Here is a 23,772-nt window from a genome sequence, read left to right as displayed (position 1 = left end):
GCCCTCCAGGATGAAGGTTCTGCTCCTGGACACCGTGTAGATGAGAGTTCAAATGGCAACAAGGCCTATCTGTGCTGGAAATGCCTGTGCTGGGCAGGACCAAGCTGTTCCCCTTCCTGGCTTCAGAAAGAGATGAGAGGATGGGTAGCACTTCACACTGAAGGTGAGTGATGTTTTGGCCTTTCGTTTCATATGGATGATGCTATTTGAAACTGCCCAACTTGGCACTTGGTGTGGCGTGATGGGAGTCAGAGTGTTCTGGAGGGTCCTGGGGAGGGTGGCCAAAGGCATGTGGTGCACATCCTCCATTGGATGACCATCTCTAAATGCTCATTTCTGAACGTTACTCTATTGTAACTAAGAGTGGGTGTAGCTGTATTTGCAGACACAGTGATCATGACCACCGGAGCCCATCCAGTGGCTGTGTAATAGGTGGGCAACTCTTCCTGCACCCCCAGGGTCTGGTTGCTCAGGAACACCTCAGGTGTGATGCGGAGGTAAACTTCGGTGAAGTTCTCTGAAAAAGGCTAAGTCGATAGAAAGAGCTGTGTGAAATAAAGCTATGAGTAGCTGATCCAATAGTGATGCAGTTTTGGGGTTAGTATTTGCATTAAGCTCAGTCTGTCACCTTTGGTCCTTAGATGACTTGTCTTCCTGCTTTGACCATGAACCAATCTCATCACCATGGACTTGACCAGCAACTGCTGTGCTGTGGCTGTCCCTGGTTTCCATCACTAGAGCTGCTTGACTCACCTTGCTCAGGAGGGGTTTGGCTATGCCCTTGTCAGTGGAACCACTGCCTGCCATCCTCAACTTCAGCTCTAGCTCAGGGGTCACCTTCCCTTGTGGCCCTCATTGCTCCCCAAAAGTTTTATTTCTTAGTTTTGTCTAAATCCCATGATTTTGTCACCAGGAATCTATCAACTATTCAATTTTATTGACCAGCATTCAAACATCAATTAAACTACATGTTAAGCAGGGTTGACTTCCTGATTTGGGGCCAAAACTGTTGTAGAAGGACAGTGCTGAATTCAAGTGATTTGAACATTTCCTATTGAAACCAAACCCAGGCTCCTGCTAATTTCAATAACAAAAGCTATAACAAAATGTAGACATATGCAGATTTAAGTCACTAGGTGGGAATGAAACACTTGACTGTGCTCTGGGTGTTGTATATTGTTCAGAATATCATAGTTGTTACCTTTGTGCTGGCACACATTTTCAATATATTTCAAATAATTGAAATAATTATATATACAGTTCTAGTAAGTGGCTAATACAGATGATACATTCCTACAGAGAAAGAACGATAACAAGTTCGGTAATTATGTGGAATGGGAATAAAACTTGAGAAACTGCATGGGCACAGTAGAATTGCAGTAATGAATTTTGCATTTGATTGATATTAAGAACATGTAGTCGCTGAAGATGAATAATGACACTGAAATATGCATCATCCCGAACAGTAGTTTAACTTTGTGTACGTGTGTGTCAAATCAAAGTTAAATGTTTGTCTTGAAGCATGTGATTATTGAAGAAATATAAACCTTGGCCTGCAGAGATCAAGCATGGGTATCTAGTATATTTTGAAAAAAGTGCAGCAATTTTTTTATTTCAGACTGGACATCTGCTATAGTCAAATCACAGTATCACAGTATGTTTGGGATTGGAAGGGACCTCAAAAGATCATCTAGTCCAATCCCCCTGTTGGAGCAGGAACGCCTAAGTGAGGTTGCACAGGAAGGTGTCCAGGCGGGTTTGAATGTCTCCAGAGAAGGAGACTCCACAACCTCCCTGGGCAGCCTGGTCCAGGCTCTGTCACCCTTACTGAGAAGAAGTTTTTTCTCAAATTTAAGTGGAACCTCTTGTGTTCCAGCTTGATCCCATTACCCCTTGTCCTATCATTGTTTGTCACCGAGAAGAGCCTGGCTCCATCCTCGTGGCACTCACCCTTTATATATTTATAAACATTAATAAGGTCACCCCTCAGTCTCCTCTTCTCCAAACTAAAGAGACCCAGCTCCCTCAGCCTTTCTTCATAAGGGAGATGCTCCACTCCCTTAATCATCTTTGTTGCCCTACGCTGGACCTTCTCCAGCAGTTCCCTGTCCTTCTGGAACTGAGGGGCCCAGAACTGGACACAATATTCCAGATGTGGTCTCACCAGGGCGGAGTAGAGGGGAAGGAGAACCTCTCTCGATCTACTAACCACCCCCCTTCTAATCCACCCCCGGTACCATTGGCCTTCCTGGCCACAAGGGCACAGTGCTGGCTCATGGTTATCCTGTTGTCCACCAGGACCCCCAGGTCCCTTTCCCCTACACTGCTCTCTAATATGTAATTTCCCAACCTATACTGGAACCTGGGGTTGTTCCTGCCCAGGTGCAGGACTCTACACTTGCCCTTGTTAAATTTCATTAGGTTATTCCCTGCCCAACTCTCCAGCCTGTCCAGGTCTCTGGATGGCCCCTCCCAGCTTGGTGTCATCAGCAAACTTGATGATAGTGCACTCAATTCCCTCATCTAAATTGTTAATGAATATATTGAATAATACTGACCCCTGAGGCACTCCACTAGATACTGGCCTCCAACTAGGCTTTAAAAAACGTTTCTCTAAAATGTTCTTTTGCCAATTTTTGAGCTCTAAAACTTCATGTGCAGGATCTCACACAGTGATAACAATGATGGCATAAGAACCTCTTAGAGCACAGAGCTAGACCATGATGAAGTTCATGGTGTGGTGTTCCCACGTGTGTTGTCTAGGAGCTGATGCGAGGCCACCACAGCTCTGCCCAGACTGATTTCTTACCAAACACTTTACAAGCCCTTTATTTTGAGAAGTTACTGCTGCTAAGTAATCTTGTAGAGGACAAGGCTCACTCTCTGCTCTTAATGATCAATAGTGTTTAAACAATTCTGTACTGATTAGTTTTGGTCACTGCACGCTTAAAAAGGATAACTTCGATCTGATTCACTAACGTTTTTGGGCTGTAAATTCTGTTTTAGCACATTAGCACTATTTTGTGGTGTGATATTTGATGGATGAACGTATGTTTTCTGTAACTTTTTTTAAAGCTTAGCCCAGAAAAGCAGTGTGCTCTACTCTCTCCGGGAATATTGCACAGTACCTTCATTTTCAGTCGTAACCACATTTAGACATAGTACTGCTGTTTTAAATTGGGGTAATGAAATCTTAACAAGTGGTTTGGACAAACACAACACAACGAATAACAGAGGCTTTAATAAAACGAAAGGATTTCCAGGGAATACCTTCATTTCTTCCCTCCTGCAATTTAATTCTTTCTGAGAATAATCAGACCATAACGTAAGACTAAATTCAAGAGATGAAGTTCAGCTGGAGAGGAAATAATGTCCATAAAATGTTTTCAAAGGTTGTTCATTTGTTTGAAATGAGTTCTGTGAGTCGGTCTGATGTGCCTTAAATACTTTAAAAATACCTTGCACTTGAATTACCTTTTCATCTAGGATCCTCAAGGTGCTATAGAGGAATGCAGAAGGACTGTTACTGCCTGTTGCCAACTAACAGCTCCTCCAGACCTGGTTCCAGTTCAGTGTGGTTTGAGGAGATGGGTGTTACATCCATCCCATGACCTGGTGTATGCACGGGATGGCCACATCTACCTTCCACATCCTCCTTCCCACCGTGAGTTCTCACTGCAGCTTGAATTTGTGACGTGGGAAAAGTACAAAGGCTTTGTTGTGTGTTTTGGGGCATTTGGCTGGAGAAACAGAGGTGCTGCATCAAAATAACAATTGGAATATTAAGGAAATCTCAGTCAGAGTGAGCTCAAAGTGAGATCAAAGGAACCTTCATGCAGGTTCAGAGAAACTCCAGATGCCTCCCTTCCCCTGCCTGCATGGTGAATAAACAGCAAATGCTCAGCATTGCCAGAACTGCTCTGCTGCCCAGCCTCTGCTCTGAAGGCACCTGCTCCTCGCCCGTCTTGGTCTCTGACTGTGGAAACTCTGGTGAGCTTCACAAAGGGGGATGCATGTCCACGTTACAGCTAATTTACTCAGTAGGACAGATATCTCCTAACCCCCACAGTCTGACAGCCAGCAAAAACTCTCCCAGAGTTCCCATGATGACAACTTGTCCCACTGAAACGGAGAAAAAAATCCGACCTTTACCCCTCCTTCTGCTGTGAAATCTTGAACGTTGGAGGCATATGAGGTGGTAAAGGAGTGGTGGCTGGGGAGTGGTTGGGGCATTGAGCGCCACCTTTTAATGTGGGAAAGAACTGAGGATTATTTCATACTTACAGCTGTTGGCCGACAGTGTGCTAAGATTTTAATTTAGCTGATACGGCCTGTTTTGGATCAGGTCCCGGTGAAGGACATTTCACTTCCAGGTCCCTTTACTGGAGTTCCCTGTATCCCACGGTTTCTCCTGGGTACATAACTTTTAGACAGAAGCCTAACGAAAGTCAGTCTGGGGATGATGAGGCTGCGTGCTTCATTAGTACCTTTTGTGTTTCAATGGACAGTGAGGCAATTAACACAGGGCTCATTACACAGGAATTTGATCATTTTCTCTGCATATTCATCACAGTATTTCCTCTGAGAATACCAGAGACTGTGATTAAGTACAGAAATAATTAATGTAGTTTCTTCTTTGAGATTTTGATCACCTTTTTGGGGCCTAATTGTTTTATAGCCTTGATTCGTGAATGTACTTACAGTGGGTATGCATAGCACATAGCACATAAACTGTCCTCTTCAGCTTCTGGTTGAAGTTATTTTCTGCTTGCACCACAGCCCAGTAGCTCCACCTGAAAAAAAACCTCAAAGCAACTGCCTCAAGGTCTAGCAAGGTCTAATAAAATATGAGGAGAACTATGAAACAAGCCGAGATGAGCCCAAGGGGATACCTGCTTTAGTCCTGATCCATAAAATTAATGTAAAAACATTACAGAATGGCTTTATTGGGCAAACACCCTTCCAGTTACCCCACTGTTTGTTTGTGACAATGGGCAATGGATGCCCTCAGAGAAGTGTGTAAGAACAGGACAAGCAGGCAGTGATATTTCTCAAGAATACAGTCCCAGCCTCCAACACCAGGACCTTCCTGAGCCAGATATGATGTCTTTGTATTTCATAGCTTTAGATGAATTTTTATTGCATTCATTTGTTCATTATATGCATCAGGAGAAGAGCAATACATAGTCCATTGTGAGGACAGGAGAGAGATCTAGGAGGTTCAGTTCTACAAGGAGCAATATGATCTTCTGCCTGCAGTCCCAGCCTGCGGGTGAGGAGATGTAGAGCCCATTTCCACCACTGTCACCGAGTGGGATTGGTGTGGATCACTGCCCTGTCTGCCCTGGTACTGCTGTTTTCCTTTATCCCTGTCTTCCTCTCCCATCTGTTTCCACCATGTTGACATTAAAATCTCTCTGCAGAAGCCAGGCCTGCTCTGCAGGACATTTCACACATGGAAACATAGGTTACATTTGTTCAAAATGTGCCTAAGGAGGACTCTGACTGCCACAAAAGGGGATGCAGCTGGAAGAGAAAAGGACATAAACCAGCTTTAATTTTAGACAAATAGCTTCTCTGGGCCTCTCTTTCCTGCATCTCTAAAATCCTTCTCACTATGACATCAATGGATATTGCTGGAAAAACCTGTGTCAAATGTCCCACCCCACATGGGACTACAACTCTGTAAAGGGTCTTTCTGAAAATTTGAAGAGAGAAATTGCATAGAAATCTTGTAATAAATAATTTTCTTTTTGAAAGTTGGGTTTTGGGATATGGACACTGTGTCTGGTTTTGAAATCTAAGGAAATACAAAGACTTTTATTTCCAAGTGGCTGGATAATGTCAGGAACAAAATACCTTTTTTATTAAAAGATGGAGAATGAAACTTTGAAAGCAGTTTTCAAAAGCTTTGACCAAAAATTAGTCTTAGGTTCCTAAGTCACTTAATCTTTACCTTGGTTTCAAAGTGCTGGCAACGGTTATTGTGTAGCTGAAGGTCTGCATGGAAAAGATATGGGTCATTTCTACTAAAATCCATGCAATTGTTGAAGTTTTCAAACATTCAGAATGAATTAAACGTGTATCAGCTGAATATTCACAAATGGAATATTTAATATTTTAGAAGCTGGAAATGCAGTTTGACCGCTTGTTAATGAATACGTTAACAAATCAGTTTCCCCATTATTTGATTAGCATAGGCACTAATATATTCTGCCTATGAAGCTGATGCAAAGAGGAATGCTGAGCCCAGTCAGTTCAGAGCTGGAAGAAGGTTTTCTTATTCTGCAAAGATTTAATTTGCTTTTCCTGCTCAGCACCAAGCTGATACAAAGGCCTCTCAGTGAGAAAAATAGTTGTGCTGAGGGCTCAGCATATGGAGATGCAGGGTGTAGAATCTGCAAGCATGGCAGCACATGGGAGAAGATAGTGCCTGGAGAAGATCCAGGTCCTCAGCCTCATCCTTGTTGGGAGCAGCCACTTTCCTGCCCCCAAACCTCCCTCCAGAGCTTCATAGAACATCCTGAGTTGGAAGGGACCCAACTCATGTCCCTACATAGGACAACCCCAAAATTCATGCCATATGTCTGAGGATATTGTCTAATTGCTTCTTGAACACTGTCAGGTTTGGGACTGTGACACCTCCCTGGGGAGCCTGTTCCAGTGTCCAGCACCCTCTGGGTGAAGAACCTTTTCCTAATGTCCAACCTCAACCTCCCCTGGCACATCTTTCTTCCATTAACCTCAGGTTTTCTCAGCAACCTTGTGCATCCAGCTGGCACAGAGCGAGCAGAGTTGCCCAAAAGCCACCGACCCCACTCACTGTGATGGCTGATTGCAGCTGGGCAGGGAGGGACCAGCAGTGTCCTAGGGGTGGGCACCATCTCCTGCTCCACAGGAACAGGAGGAGGCTCCCGAGGGAGGTCAAGGACCTGACTGTGTGTGTCCAACAGTCCAGGTAAGGTCAATGTCACTCCACTCTAGGTGAGACCTCTGCCAGTGTCTGTTGTTGAGCTCTGCCCAGGACCTATGTGTGTGGTATCAAGACTCCTGAGAATATTGAGATTCTGATGAACCAGCAGTTTCTAATTTTAAAAACAGTTGTTTCGGTGTTTCCTGGCTGGTGCTGTTGAAGTATTTCAGTCCATGCTGACAGTATCATATTGCTAGCAGGGGAAGCTCATTCCACCTAATTGTACTAAGCGTGTGGTGATGGAGATGGGAACCTAATTATCTTCATCAAATTGATTTCATTTTGGTTTCCACACGGCTATTAGAGGAATGACAATAAATTTTGGTCCCTTTGATCAGGACTGGAGTTTAACCAACATTTCTAAAGTCATTAATGTGTTATGCCTCCCCCAGGCTAATGATTTGATTACCATGTAAATGTACTGGAGGCAAACACTTCAGCTATACATTATGGGTGATGGATGGAAAGTTTTGAAAAAATACATGTTGCACCTACATACACCCACAGTGAAACATGGAGGGTGCCAGACAGCTGCTGGCAGTCAGGGAGATACATAAATAAATCTGGAAGATTCCTTTTGAATTAGCCTAGAGCACAGAAATGCCGAGGCACCCACAGGAATCCGGTTCAGGTCCTGACACCTTGGGTGCTTCTCTGTGTCTCACCTGCATGAGGGTGACCGAGATGCTGAACTGCCACTGGGAAGAAACTGTGTCATTTCTTATTTAATGTTTGTCCTTATATATAGAGAGATAAATATGTATAGTTTTGTAATGTAAAGAAATTCCACAGAATTTTATCTTTGTGGATTTTAGTCTTTTTTTTTGTTGTACCAAAAATACGGGTTACATCAGGTGGTACATCATGTTATATTATTATTTGTGCCTATTATAAATTATCTGTGTGTGTGTATATGCATCTTGATAATGTACATTACTAATGTGCTGTGACTATCACTTACACACTATAACACAATACGACATACTAATAGATTTTACATTTAAATATTACATAAGATCTTGTAATGTGTTTTGTTTCAAACCCTTTCTGTCTAGCTGCCGCCGTTTTTTTTCTTTCACAGATCAGTTTGTACTGAAAGGAAACATTTTTGTGCTTTAGCTCAGGTGACACAGGGAACCAGTTCAAATGATCCATGGTAGTCTTGACATCAGGCCGAGTTGGACACATGTGCTCTGCTCCTCACTGTTTTTTGACTAGGTTATGCTGAAGGTCCTGTGAAAACAAGATTCCCCCTCCTTCCCAGGCAGCCGATTCCTGTGGGCAATTAAAGAAATGACAGTCCTGCTGCTGCACAGAAGCATTGCGAACCATCTCTGGCTCTCTGGGGCAGAGCCTTTCCCCACTCCAGGCTCCATGCTGGGGGGCAGGAAGGCTCACAGAGGAGCAAGATGTTTCCCCAAAGGGTGCATGGCCTGGTAGACACACATCCCACCTGTGGGACTTTGCCATGGCCACCATGGAACTCTGTGCCTCAGTTTCCCATCAGTAAGTGGTCAGCATGAAAACTGTGCAACTGCAACAGCAGCATATACCCTCTCCAGCTTTGGGAAAGACAGCAGGAGAGAGCAGGCAGTGAATGATTCTGAGAGGTTGGAAATCTCAAAAAGAATCAAAATATATTAAGTAGCCACACCCATTAAAAATCACCATTCTCCAGATGACAAAAATGTATTAAATACAGGTGTTCATATCATGGTACCTGTCTGAAGAACCACTCCACTGTAGTTCAGCGAGAACAGGCAGCCAGAAGTCCCCATCCATATCTCAACATGAATAACCCCCTGCACCATGCTCTAGGTGAGTGCTTTACAGGCTGCTGATGGGCTACAATTGTGCAGATTTTCCAGCTTCCCCCAATGTGTCAGCATCTCTTATTCTGTAAATGATGCTGTCACTGCACAAAGTATTTAGACTTATAAATGAAATGAAATAACATCTCAGGCTAAAAAAGAGAAAGAAAAAGTGACCAGGTTTTCAGCAGGATCAGGTTTCCTGCTCTGCATCATTGGGCACATGCCTGGACTCCAGCACCAGTGTAGCGCAAGGAGAGGGACATGATGGGGAGCGACACAGGCAGCAATGCTTTTCTTAGAGGTAGTCTTGGCTTAAAGGCAAGTAAAACTTCTGTGTAAACAGCAGGGCATATATCCCTGTGCTCCTCCTTTTCTGGTAGGGGAGGCACTGGCCAGCTGATGGGCCATTGAGCACCAATCACAGAATCACAGAATGGTTTGAGTTGGAAGGGACCTTTGAAGATCATGTGGTTCCAACCCCTCTGCCATGTGCAGGGACACCTTCCACTAGACCAGGATGCTCAAAGTCCCATCCAACCTGATCTTGAACACTTCCAGGGATGGGGCAGCCACTGCTTCTCTGGGCAGCCTGTTCCAGTGCCTCACCACCCTCATGGTGAGTAATTTCTCGCTAACATCTAATCTAAATCTACCCTTTTTCAGTTTAAATGTCCTGGTTTGTCACATAAGATGGAGTCCTCAAGCAAATATATAAAATATGTATATGTATACACATGCACACAAACCATGTGTATGTGCCAAAGCTAGCAGTCCGTGGGCTATAGCAGCTCCTTGGACACACTGAGGGTTTTTTTGCCTTGGAAAGCAAACCGAAGGCCAGCTCGGCTGAGCCAGAGGCAGCTGGTTTGTTTGTTCACTTGTCTTGGGCAGCTCCTGCCATTTCGCTGCTGCTGGCTCCTGCTGCCAGAGCTTGGGGAGAAGGATGCAAAGGACTGAAGGGCTCTAGTCTGTTAATTTATTTTAATGAATATGAATTAATGCAGTTTTCTTTCCTCTGGCTTGCAGATATTAAAGGCCAGTATGACTCATAAGCATGATCTATCTTATCGTTGGTGGCAATAATACATTAATCACCTCTGATGGAGGCTCCTGCAGCCCTGTTCAGGTGGGGGGAGCAGGCACGCAGGGCTGGATGAGGGTGAAGGACCAGGAACAGCTCTCCAGCTGCCGCAGGCACGGGACAACAAACACGGGGCAAACAAAGTCATTTTCACACCCAGCATCTCTACAGCAACTTGTCCCCGAGGGGCTTAGGACCCTTCTAGCAATAAAAAAGACAGCTTAGAGGGTGGAAAGACTGTCAAACTATTCAGCCGATAATAATAATAACAACAACAACAACAACAACAGTGAAGTCAGGAGATATCACAAACCTCCCTGTAAAAGATGGAGAGACCTGTTTCCTTTAAGATGTATTTTTAATTCTGTTTACTGTTTCTCCATGTGTTGTTTTACATTTATCTATATTAGCAGCAGGTACTCAGCAATGCTAGCCGGCGAAACCCAAAAGCACCTGACCTCAGTGGCACTTTGACACTGAAAACATTTGCTTCGGGAAATGATTGTGTAGCTTTGTGCCAGAGAAATTTGTAGTAAGAGTTGATGAGGAGAAAGATACAACAGCAAAAACTGAGCATGTTTAAGGAGGGAGAAAAGGAAAAGCTACAACTTAAAATGATGTTATGGACCTAATCCTGGGACAGGGGTACTGAACTGGTGTGATATGTGGGAGACCACACTAAATTGTCCTTCCCATTTTCCCATGAAGGTCTATCTAATCTTACCTGCAATGGCTGGTAAGATTTTCCCCCATGAAAACTGGAGAAAGGGTGACAACAGAGAAGAGAAATTAGCAGCAGGAGTAAAATATGGCACTCTTTGGCCAATTCCATAAGCACTAAAATGCTTCACCAGTTTAATGTCATTTCACAGGGTAATCTTCAGCCAGCCTTGTCTAGAGACACTAGCAGGCTGCTTCAGCACTCAGTGGTGCAAATCATTGAGTAGCACCATGACACTACAATGACAGGGAATGATGAAGTGTTGTCATGTACCTTTTTCTCGTGACCTTAACCCCACAGTTCCCTTCATAAACTGAATTCTGCTCAGTTACCCTAGTCTGAGTCCTTTGAAGTGAACAGATTTGTGTTAAGGTGGTAAAGTTTTACCTTACTTGGACGATTCCATAGTGTAGTAAGCCATTTTTTTTTTTTTTTGGTACATTTCACTGACACTTTTGGGATGGAGTGATCTCTGTGTCACCCCTGGAGTGAAAAGGGGTTATTTTCAAAATTACTGAGTCTTCACTTTTGCTGCAGTTCTTCAAGAGAGACCAATAGGCAATGAGACAAATAGATGGACAGATTAGCTACTTCTGATCTCTGCCTCACCCCATAAGTAAACGAAAAATAAGATAAAAGGTTATTTTAGGAAAGCCACACACACAGAAAACAGAGCTGAACTTGTACAGCAAATGTTTCAAATAATGAGAAAGGTTCTTCAAATGTATTTCCACTTGTTAGAGGGTCAAAGAGTTGCTGGGTCATCATGAAAAATATACATCTGGCAAATGCTGAGCCACCACAAGGAAATCCTAATGCAAAGGCTCAGGTGACAGTGATGGATAGTGTTGGTTTTCCAGTGAGTACAGATGTGTTGGGGCTAGGAACCAAGTTTTGTCACAAAAAAAAGTTTCATATAAAATTAGTTCTCTTAGCTCTCAAGTTGAAACATGAATTTGTTGTCAACCCGGTTGCTTGCTGCCTGTAATGACCCTTTCAATGATTTCAATGGAAGCAACATTGTGTTATGAATAAGCTCCTTCACCAAACCACTTTAGTCAGCCACCAAAACTTATGGCTGAAATGTCTTCTTTCCAGAATCTGAAAATGTTCACAGTTAACTTTAAAAACAGATCAATCTACTGCATATATATATATGTGTGTGTGTGTGTGTGTGTGTGTGTACTATATTCTTTTCTTACAGCCTAATAGTATTAATACTCAAAAGCCAGCTCCCTGTGCTGGTTACTGATGTTTAAAACAGAGAAACAGAAGGTCCTGTGGCTTGCTGACCTTTACGCTGGATGTCACTTCCCCATGCACAGTCCTCTGAATGTGGGGGAGTCCAGATTCCCTCTCCCATCAGTGGAGAGAGGCTGGATGCTTGAGAGGAAAATTCTCCATGTCTCTCATGCACTGTGTTAAGTGGCAGAAATCACCTTATAGATCTACTTTATCCAGAAAGCTTAGGAAATGGATTCCAACTAAACACCTGTCATCTGAGTGGGTGGACGGGTTAAGATGAAGACTGTCCTTGAAGAAATAAGGTTTTGTGTGTGTTGTGAATGTGTTGCCTGGAATGCAGGATTTCCCCCATCTGGGGGTCTTCACCTGTTTGTCTCTTCCTCACTTCAGAGGGTAAAATCTAGACAAGAACTCAGGTCTGCTTCTTTCCCAGGTAAGTATCCCCAAACCAGCTATGTTATCAAGGTTTTTTTTGTTCTTTCTTATGCCAAAAGGTGGTTAAATTAGAATAACAGATAATTTAGCCTCTGTTTATCATCCAAAATGATATAAATGTGAGACACATCCTCTCCATACCTTTCTTTAAGAGGGCCTGGCTTTCTGATGATTATGATACTTGCCTGTCTCTTTTAGTCAGCAGCCGGAGGGGTTTATCGATTGAGTCACTCAATGAAAAAGGGTCCTTCTGTTTTGCTGGGATGTGGTGTTGCAGAGGCTTTGGAAGGACCACAGGCATGATGTGTAGATGTAATTCATGAATCTGGACAGGTCAAAATATGGTGGGGATCAGCACCAGGCCACACACTAGGCAGACAAGGCAAGACATGCCCAGAAGAAGATGTGTAGGCATAGAAGAAGTGTAGGTTCTAGAGGGCATTTAAGGCTGGAGGCTGATCTGGGGTTTGATACCCAATATCCTGGGATCTGGGTGTTGACAATAACAGGTAGGTTAACAAGTCCCTTTTGAATATTGCCTCATCTCCCACTGAAACCTGAGATTTAGGAGCCCAAGGCCCACTGCCATGTGTGATGGTCAGGATTTTAGGAATCCATGGTGTCAAGGGGATGCCGGCACCTGCTGTTTCTTCTGAAAATGCTTCCTTTTACCACTGAAACAAGGATGTGAACAAGCAATTTGCTTTAGAATCCACAGTAAAAATATATCTAATTATAGATTTAATAGTTAATGCTCATGAGTAAGCACCTTAGTTTACTTGTTAAAATAAAATGAAATAATAAAAGCAATCTGTAGCAATGAGTACGCTGTGGAAGTCAGGGCTGGGTGTAGTTAGGCTGGTGATGCTGGGTACTGCAGCTAAACCACCTCCTTGATGGGTATGCTGTCACCTGAGGGGTCAGAAGAGGGGAGGTTCACACCACGTAGTCTATCAGAAGACCTGAGCAAACCCAACACTATGTACCATTCTTCACATATTTATTTTTCTTTGGAGGAGGTTGTTTTTGCAGTGTTGTGTTTAGAGGAAGGAGCTGTCCCTCTTGGCTTGGACCATTTTGGGGCAGCATAGGCTGGGAAGACATTTGTTCAGGGCCAGAGGAGAAGGAATGGGACCTTTTCCTTTCCATGGCAGAACAAGACTTTAATGGTCTAGTGGAAGTAATTCTGTATTGCAAAGGAAGTTGATAAAATAGAACATAAACTTCTCTAATAGAGAGTTTAATTACCAGGAAAGCCAGACTGAATGAAGCATTTGAGCAGAACTATTTCATTGCTGAAAAGGCAGTGATTATTAATCCCCTTTCTCCAAGGCCACATTATTTATTCAGGAGGCCTTAGAGTACTAAGAAACCACACAAATATGTATGAGGGACTTTTTACAAGGGCACATAGTGATAGAACAAGGTGTAATGGCTTTAAACTGAAAAGGGGTAGATTTAGGTTAGATGTTAGGAAGAAATTATTCACCGTGAGGGTGGTGAGGCACTGGGACAGGCTGCCCAGAGAAGCTGTGGATGCCCCATGCCTGGAAGTGTTCAAAATCAGGTTGGATTGGGCTTTGAGCAACCTGGTCTAGTGGAAGGTGTCCCTGCCCACCACAGGAATGGCTGGAACTAGATGATCTTTAAGGTCCCTTCCAACCCAAACCATTCTATGGTTCTATGATTCCATGTGTGCATGTGCTTGTAAGTCTTTGTGTCTTTATTTATTTTTTGTTTTGGTCAGCCAAACAGGCTGTCACTGCTCTTTAAAAGTCTCAGATTTTCTCTGGCTTCAACTAGATTTCCAGCCAAACTGGTATGTCCACATGATCGAGTTGAAAGCAGCCAAAGTAATCAGGGCTTATGTCTGGAAAGTAGAAACAAGAGTAATGAATCAAAAGGCTTAAAAAGCTCTTAAATTGCTATTTCATTCTTCAACACACAAGCATGGCTATCAAGGTTTAACTGCAGCAGAAGGACTTATTTATTTTATTTGAGAAACAAGCACTTCTCTGAAGCCCTCTATTAGTCGATATATCAGCTTGTTTATGTTTTATGTTGTTGTTTTTCCAATATGCAGTTGGAAAAGAAATAACTGTGCCTGACGACGCTGGGGTGTACGCCTGTAAAGTTTTAATTGCAGTTCTGGTATTTAGCCTTTAAACTTAATGAGATTAAACACAGAATCCATCCATACAATTTACCCTAATGACTGCTTTGCAGTTGTTTTCGGCAGCCAAATTGTGTCATGGTGTCTGCCACGGTTGGGCAGTAGCAGCTACTTTTGGAAGAGAAAACAGGCTGGGAGCTGGCTGCTATGAACCCAGCCGTGGCCAAACTGCCCAGGAGTGGACTCAGGGGCTGCCAGGCTGCTGGGAAGCCCCTGTGGGGACCTCCTCACCTCCACCCTTTGCCCTTCACGGCCAAAGCTGTGCCTGGTCCCTGCATCAGCACCGGGGTTGGTCTCCTCATGTCCCCTCCAGAGCCACTCTGTGAGCAAAGTCAATGCTGGGTACTCCTTTTGCCAAGCTGAGAATTTAGGCGTTTACGTTTTTTGGCACCAAAATAATGATACGGTCATCACCTTGAGGGTGGGTAGTGGCACAACCTGCCTTTCTACTGGTATATCTTCTTTCTGTTCAGAACAGTGTTATGCTACTGTGACCATTTTTTTGCTGGTAGGGAAGTAACTGCTGTGTCTGAGGCTGTGGTGAAGGTGAAACTTAAGGGGTTTGGTTTACCTATGTCCACTTCAAGAAGTAAAATTCATGTGTGCAAATACACTTTGCTTTTATTACTCAAGGCAAAAAATACACTGTGTGTGGCAGAATTGGGTCAGCTCATGGTGAATTTTTTTTCACACAGACAACTTCACCCTGCAAACACTTTATTCTCCTCCATTCTCCTTATCCTGGCCACATACCTAATGACATAGATCCAAGCTAAGGAAATCTGCAGCAAAATCTTAGCTTGAAAATGAAGCTATGCATGGTGCCTGCCCTTCTGTGCTGGGAAATGAAACCCATGGGATGGTCCGTGTGGGTCCGGCACTGACTTCTGCAATACGAACAAGCAAAGAGCTGTGGGGCCAGCAAGCTGTTGGGCTCAATTTTGTCTTGGAACCAAATCTTCACAGGAAGTGGAACAGGAAAATTTCTTTCTAGATAATTTTCACTGTTAGTGTATTTATACTTTGACAATCTGTGCCTCTCAAAGGCTTTGGAGACTTTGGTGACACCAGTGAACTCTATGAGGAATGACCAAGGGAAGTCATCTCAAGGCACCAGGTGATGCTCTTACACTAAGCCATGTTAAACCTTTGTGTGGACAGTGTCATTTGGGCTCAGTGTGACTTTGTTGTAGCTGAATACTGATAGTTTAAAACAAGAATAAACCCAGGCCACATCTGCAGAGATGTACTGACCTTTCATTCATTACTTTAGTTTTCTTAAGTAGGTTTATACAGCAAGTCCCGTGCAGTGTGAGTTTGCAAAAGCATGTTTAATTTTAATAAGAAAGATCTTTGAGAGTATCCTGGAAGGATCACATTAAAGCTGGACCTAGTTCACTCTTCTTCCAGGATAAGACTTTGTGCCCATATGGCTTCTACATGAGTGGGCACATCTGTTTCTCAATACAAGTATATGATTCCTACGATGCCATCAAATCCAAACTGAATAAGGACATGTTATCTGTAGATCTGCAGTAGGTGTGTGTAAAAGTACATACTACCATTTTGGAGAACATTTCAAATGATTGCTAAGCCGCAGTGAAAAATCGTCAATGAACAGTAAATAACAATTTTACTTGGTATTTTATTCACTTAACAGAAACATTCACTTATCAGGTATCACTGAAGTGCAATTTACAGAACTTAGCAGCAAATTCACATATGTAAATTCAGATTTATTTTCTTCTGTTGTCTTTTGAGTTTCTCTTTTTTACAAATATTACAAATGTACAACCAGTAGTACAGTATTGCCATTCACTCATGCGTATAATGTACAGAATCTTCACTAAAGAATTACTACAGAGCAAGTTTTCCTTTGCTTCAGGAAATGCTGCGTGTAGGTCATGTGTGCTTCTGGGATGTGGTCCCATTACACTCTATCGCTGCACGTAATGAGAAGAAGTAGACATTTAAGGTCACATTCAACCCTAGTGCAAGCAGGTGCAACTCCAAAGCCTTCCATGAGATCAGCTGATGCCCACTCACAGGGGGACTCCGTTCGGTCCCCACTACTGAAATCGTGCTGACAGTTGAATCCTGGATTGTATTTATGTATTTCTTGCCACAAAGGATAATTCAATCCCACCACACTTTCCTTTTTGTCCTTAAAAATAACCGGGCATGGTGTTTTGTCTTGGTAGCTGCAACACCAGCCTGAGGAGCTATGTGCACTAGTTGAGCTGATGGCCATGGCAGGGCTGGAGGAGGGTGGATTAGGCAGGGAGATGCAAGGAGGAGCCGTGGAGGTCTCTTGTGTGCTAGACAAAGACTAACTTGGAGCGTAAAAGTAGGAGACACTGCTTCTCCCTGCCTTGTGGATCTCTGCAGGAGAAACCTTGATCTCCTCTCTGGCCACTCTGTTGTTTCTCTCCCCTGGTGGGAGCAACCAGAGTCTCTGGGACCGCCACTGGCCATGTCACTCACAGCTTCTCCCGTATCTCCAATCATGGACCTGACCCCCACCTGCCCGCCACCCCTCTGGGCACCTTTGCTGCCTGGATCACAGCAGAGAAATGCACCAGTGACAGCTGTGTTAGAGCATGGGACTGTGTGGAGGTACTGGTAAGCTCCAGAAGGTGCCAAAAGTATTCTGAATGTTAATCAGAGGAGCTGACAAAGTGGTCGAAGTATTGACAAAGTGGTTATCACAAAATTCTTCCATTATTGAAACGTTCTTTTTTTATTTTTTTTTTATATATTTTTTTTTTAACTGTATCTACTCTAAGGATATTTTTTAAAATATTTTTGGTAGTTAATATGGAATGTATTATTTTGCTGAAAAGGTTTCTGGAAGGGGAGAGCTTTGTTTTATCTAATTTAAAAATTCTAGTTTATCACAATTGTTTTTTATACAAGACACTATAGATACATCTTGTAGTTTATAATCTAAAAATAAAATCTCATCAAAATACTGTAGCTATTCTATTGTGGGCATCAATAAACAATGTATTTACTGTATATGGCTCTCCAAACATGATAAATCCTATACAAAGAGCATCTATCTTTATTGATAGGAACAGTTTTCTGTGTAAAGGAAATTACATGGAAAAATATGAGCCTTATGTTGTTTGAAAAGTAACTCAGCTTGACAATTCTGAGAAAATACCAAGACAATTATCACAAATCAGTAGCAGCATGTTATATACAGATTTAAAGAGAATCACAGGAATAAAAAGAAAACAGTAGTTATATACCCGCAAATCCTGTCATTTAAAAAACGAAAAACTGAAAGAAATATACAGGGTGTTTGAAGGTTGGTTCTGCAGTGGGACTATCAAAGCTCAGTTCTCCTATGACTATCTGCTGCATTTTGATGAAAGATGAGATTATATCAGACTCAGCCACAGTTATGAAGAAAACATTTAACTGTTGGGCGCTACTCGTCTCCCAAGTGAAAAACCCCACCTGCTTTTCAGGCTGCAGATGAACAAGAATAGTAATAATACTTGGCATTTACACAGAGCTAGAATCTGAAAACCCTTACATTGAGTAAGACCTTACCCAAGCCTGTAGTTGCATCTGCTGCACTTACGTCAACTGGACTATGAGGGGAGGTAAAACTTACTGCAAGAGTGACAGAAACTGGCTTATGATCAGAGCACTTTGATCCTACCAAGTTCCTTAGATCTGAAGCAGGTTCCCATTTGACAGATGGAGAAACTGAGGCAGGAAAGGGCCAAATATCAGTTGTGCTCTCTAGTTTGGGATGTCTTAGTTGTGGCTACCCAATCCAGCAGTTTTTCAGATGTGTGGAGCATCCTGAGCTCACACCCACTTAATTTAGAGTTGTGGATCATCAGAAGCTTGGAAATCTGAGGCTCTGGGTCCTAGCTCCAGTCTGCCTGATCATAGGCAGCCACCTGAGCTGGGAACATTGTCCCACTGCTTGTCACCGGCAGCCCCTGCAGAGCCGTGCACCTCTGAAGGCAGCACAGGGTTGGATTGCCCTCCTGACAGGCACCTGCATTGCGGTCGGTGTCTAAAAGTCACGTGTGACAAACTGGGCCCAGATAATTAAAATTTGTGGTCAGAGTTGAAGATTTGGTGGGAAGTGGTTTGTCCGAGGCGTCAGAGGGAGTAAGCGTGAAAACCAAGGGAATCCCAACGCCCGGCTTTGTGCTCAGAACCAGCAGTGGAAAGCGGAGTTTAAAAATGCTGCCTATCTTTGAGGTCTAAATTCTTCTCACAGATTTAGGCAGCTAACAGGATGATTTTTGCATAGAGGCTAGACACCTTTTTTGTGTGTGATTATGGATGTTCTGAGACCCGCTCTCATGCTGTGTGCCTGAGGTACTTCCAGCTTTGCTCACTATTTTCCATCATTCAGTGATGACTTTTGCACTGATTGCGTGAGGGAAACAAACTCTATTTTGGGTCAGACAGGTGGCCTGCTAATGCCTAAAATCAGTAATAAACAACAACAATAAACAATGAAAAGCAGAATCTTTGTGGGGGTGGCATTATAATTTGGGCAGGTACATTCTTGGGAAGGGATCATGAAAAAGCAATTTTCTAAAGTTGAGTTCAGTGCATCAGACACATTTCTATTTATCTATTTCCAATACAGAATTAAAAGCAAATATTCCCATGGAGGTTGCTATTAAATCTGAAACTGCTTTGATTCTCTCAGCTCATGCATCCTGCCTAGCCGCCTCTCCAGCTGATTTGATCCGGTCATGTAGCAAAGGTGTCAAGTGATTTATACAGTTAGTAGGAACTGATCTTGCTCTGGGGGTTTCTTCACCCAGGTGCCCAGACCGGCTTTCTGAAATGCTTTAAACAGCTGCTGCTTGACAGACTGGTACGTCTGAGCCACCAGCTTTGCCTCGCTGTACACTGATGGCATGTCTCCATGGCTTGGTGTTCGTGTGCTCAGCTGCAGAACAAAAATCAGGGAAGGGGAAAAAAATAAAATAATAATTAAAAAAATCAACCCATGAGCCAAAAGAAACAGGAGGCTTCAGTAGCTCTATAATCTTCCTGTCTACATTTCATAAGCAACAAGCTATCACTGTGCTTTGTGTGTTTGCTTTTGGTTTAACAACAAAAAAACAGGGAAGCAATAAATGCCTGTGACATGGTTTTGAGCCATTGTGAAGAGGAACAGGGTAAACAGCTCTGCCGTGGAGTGGGCAGAGGCAGCAGCAAATCTTGGTGTGTTTTACAAAGACAAAAACCTACTTCTCAGTTAAGATGATTTTTAGGAAAACAAAAAGAGAAAAAATCCTTTCTGGGGATCTTTAGAGAATGTGCTCAGTTTATGCCAGGAAGCAGAACAGCTTAGTGCTTCCAAGCAATGCCAAGCGACACAAGAAGGCGAGTCCCCTCCCACACTCACCCTCTTTAATCTGCGGTTATAAGAGATGCTGTGAAACCTGCCCAGGACAGGGCAAAAATCAGGTGTCAAGATTTGTGCTGGTGCAGGAACACTGAGAGTTCTGCTGGGACACCAGAGCTGCCCGGGGAGATGGCAACCCATGTCTACTGTCTCTCATCACCCGGGCTCATACATGGGGCGAGCACCCTTCGCTGTGCGTAATGACTAAATAAACAACCTCCTTTGACCTGCCCAAGTCTTAACAGTGCTGAACCAGCAGTGAGGCTTTGACACTGTATGAAAGAAAATGAAGTCTGAAAAATGCCTCACAGCAAGCAGAGGGGTGAAAGTCCAACACTTACAAGCCAGGGAAATAGCACCCTGTCAGTGCATCAGACCCACCTTGCCATGAAGCTTTGCCCATCGAGTGAAGAACATGTGTTTGCAGAGCCGTGAGGGACTCCCGCAGGTCCTTTTCCCTGTTGTGGCATTGATAACCTCCAGGTCGGTGTTCCCCACAATCCAGTTCACACTGAAGCTGGGAGATTTTCCAGGCTGCCGGGCATCAGCGTGGCTAACCCCTGGCAGGAGAGAAGGACATCGGTCACGTCCAGTGCCCAAAACCTTCAGCGGCAGCTAACATGTGGTGGGTAGTTGTGGCACATGAGACCTCCTTGAGAAAAGATGCTGATGTTGTGCACAGCACATGCAGTTGTCACCATCAGTTAAATGTTACCAGTCTGAGGACCTTAGAGAGACATAATTTAGCAAATCCTGTAGCTCTTTTGCCACCTCACAGGCAAACTTTTCGTTAGCCTAAAGAAAGCCGTTGGATAGTAGCATGTGATAGTCACAGCAGCCTTGCGGTTGCTGAATGAAATCTTTCAGAAAGGCTTTAATGGGATAACTGGTCTTTAAGAAGAATTAAGCAGCCAAGTGCTTTTGCCATGCGTTCCTTCAGGTGAGCTTTCCATTGTTCAGCGTATTTATCTGCTATTAACTGCTGGGGCCTTTGATGTGATGGGAACTCTGGATTGTAGGCGCTACATTTAGGGGATAAGAAAATATAAAACATATATTTAATCATCACAGGGATTTTATTAGTTCCAAGTTAATAATGATCTTGTGTATATCACACAACTACAAAGAAAACTTTTGCTCCCAGTCTTTAGCCTGGTTGCAAGATTCCTGCCCTGTATAGGTGCAACAATCTCTTCAAGCACTACTTAGAGTCCCAATGACAATATTTTGGATATCTTTAAGTGGAATGCATCTTATTTAATTTTACACAGCTACAATGAAGATGCTTTTGGTTTCCCGATGTAACTGCATGATCTTTGTGTCATTCACATGGCCAGTTTTGGACATCTGGATCACATAGTGAAGTCCACTGTCTAATGGGAAAGACCTGTTGGAGCAGGTCCAGAGGAGGGCTACAAAAAGGATCAGAGAGAGAGAACACCTCTGCTACCAAGAAAGGCCGGGGAGTTAGTGTTGTTCAGCCTGGAGAAGAGAAGGCTCCAGGGAGATCTTATTGTGGCCTTTCAGTACTTAAAAGGAGCATGTAAGAAAGGTGGGGACAGGCATTTTAGCAGGGCCTGTTGCAACAGGACAGGGGGTAATGGTTTTAAACTAAAAGAGGGTAAATTTAGACTAGATATAAGGAAGAAAGTTTTTATAATGAGGATGGTGAAACACTGGCCCAGGTTGCCCAATAGGGGCGGTAGATACCTGGAGACATTCAAGGCCAGGCTGGACGGGGCTCCCAACAACCTGATCTGGTTGAAAATGTCATTGCTCCTGGCAGGGAGGTTGGATTAGATAAGCTTTGAAGGTCTCTTCCAACCCAAACTATTCTATGATTCTGTGGGTGAGATCTCCCTTGGCTCTAAGTGCAGATCAGGGCTGCAAGGTCAGTTGTGGGTCTCTACATGACAGACTTATTTTTAATCACGTAAATTCTTGTCTCTTCTTAACCATTTAGTGTAGCTCAACCTCTGCATGACTCCTCTCACTTTCTTATTTCTTGTACCTGAAACTAGGGAAGGATTAGTCTTTGCAAAGAAATAAGAAGAGTAAAGAAAGTGGTTGGCTGATTTTCCAGCACAGGACAAATGCAACCAAGTGAGTTCTGCCTTGCCCTGCTCATTAGTGTTTTTTGGAGCAAAGAATCACCATCGGGAGCTTCCAAGGCTGGAAAAGACAGAGTGACCTGAAGCAGTTTGAATATTTTGGAAAACGTGGGCATTGGATGATGTGTCTGGATCCAGCTGTTGTGTCCATTTCTACTAATTTGCTGTGTGGGCCGCTAGCCTGCAAACCTGGACAGCAAATCCGCTGTTGTGAGCAGGCAGGTGGGACTGTGCTGATGGGCAGGGGCTGCCTGGCATGGCCACCCCATCACAGGCCAGTGCCAGGGCTGGATCTCTGTTTCCAAATGGCAGCTCCTGCCAGATCCCTGCCTGCAGCAGCTCCAGCAACAGCTCATGGTTTGCACAGCTTGATGGGGACTTGCTTTCATTGGTCTTGGGTGGACAGCAAGAGAAAGGTCCTTTGCATTTTCCACTGAAGGGTTTCAAAGATCTTCTGCATGGAGAAGTACTGGTACAAGCTGTTCAGAGAGGAGGAGATTAAAGAAGAGAGATCAAAGCCCATCCTTTCCAAAGTGCTCCTTCTTGCACACCATAAGCATCTGCTGATCTCAGGAAGAACAGGAGAAGATAGGAGATGGTGGGAACCCGGCATCCACTGCTGCATTTAAACATGCTGAGCTTGGTAAGTCCCTGAATGAGACCAGGGAGAGGTGGAAGGCTGTGCAAGGTCACCTGTGGCAGAGATGCTGCCTCTGCAGGGAGCTCCCCTATCCTGCCTGGGGTCTTTCAGCATCATGGGAAGCAATGTTGGTGAGGGACATGGTCCCTCTGTCCCTCCCAGTAAGGTCCCTTCTGCTCTGGGTGGGAGCTGAAAGAGCCAGAAGGAACTGAGCACACACACACACACACAGAAAGGTGGCCATTGAGGGGAAAGAATTACATGGCACAACTACTTTGTGTTGGTGGCAAAGCTGGAATTGCAGAATCATCTCAATCACTGGGACTGAACTCGCTACCATGTATAGAAGAGAATTACAGCTAAGTCATAAGTCACCCAGGATTTGTAAACACATTCATGTCGTATTAATACCTCTTTCAATTTTTTTCCTCTCCTGAGATAACAGATCAGTCTGCATCTAAAACTCCAGTTCACCTAGGCAACAGGATATAAACCGAGAGCTTGAAAATCAGATAGGTCTCTGGCGCTATTCAAATGCCTCTATACAGAACAAGATGCAAACAGATGAAAACTGACTGTTTGACACTATGCACCACTCTCTGTCAAGATAGCACCCACAAGCTTAGAGGACTGAGTGCCAAAAAGCGTGATAGCAAACACCCTGATGTGCAGCGTTGCCACAGGCCACTAAAAGAATGTAAATGCTGAGAAAACACTGCTCAGAGGAAAAGAAGGAAGGGTTGCATGGCAGACAGAGCAGGCTGTGTGTGCCCATCAGCTGGGGGCTGTACGTCCCTGCCCAGCATGGGACCTCTCCCTGCTCTCGGTGGGTGTCTGGGAGAGCTGGAGCTTGTCCCAGTGCCTGGAAAACTCTCCGTGCTGGTTCAGCTTTTATGCTTTCTCTTCCCAGCTGTCATATATAAGTACATGTATTAAGGTAAGTAGAAGATATTTTCACATTGATTTCTGAATGCAAAAGAAGAGACTTTAAAGAAAAAAACATGGGACTCAGGACAGATGCAAATACAGAGCTTAGATATATTATCTGATTGTTGATTTTGAACCTTTTAAACACATTTTTCATCTTTTTCTTTTCACAAGTAATTGCTCTGATTTTATTTCAAAGGTAACACCCAAATAATCTAGATAATTTTCTCTCCTTTATGTAAAACATCCTCCTT

General features: G+C 43.7%; 1 protein-coding gene across 1 annotated transcript in view; it reads right to left on the bottom strand.

Annotated features, from left to right (window-relative positions):
* Positions 1-19,201: 19,201 nt before the first annotated feature.
* ADARB2 (adenosine deaminase RNA specific B2 (inactive)) overlaps positions 19,202-23,772 on the bottom strand; it is a gene marked incomplete at its 3' end in the record, with an annotated part of 311,631 nt that continues 307,060 nt past the window's right edge. The window contains exons 9-10 of the mRNA XM_080338601.1: positions 20,222-20,400; positions 19,202-19,378 (exon numbers count right to left, since the gene is read on the bottom strand). Coding sequence (XP_080194727.1) covers positions 19,202-19,378; positions 20,222-20,400 — 356 coding nt within the window. The remainder of the gene's footprint in view (positions 19,379-20,221; positions 20,401-23,772) is intronic.

This window comes from Nesoenas mayeri (assembly GCF_963082525.1).
Source record: "Nesoenas mayeri genome assembly, chromosome: 2".
Taxonomy (NCBI): Eukaryota; Metazoa; Chordata; class Aves; order Columbiformes; family Columbidae; genus Nesoenas; species Nesoenas mayeri.
The sequence above is the reverse complement of the archived record's forward strand: the minus strand, read 5'-3'. Positions and strand labels throughout refer to the sequence as shown.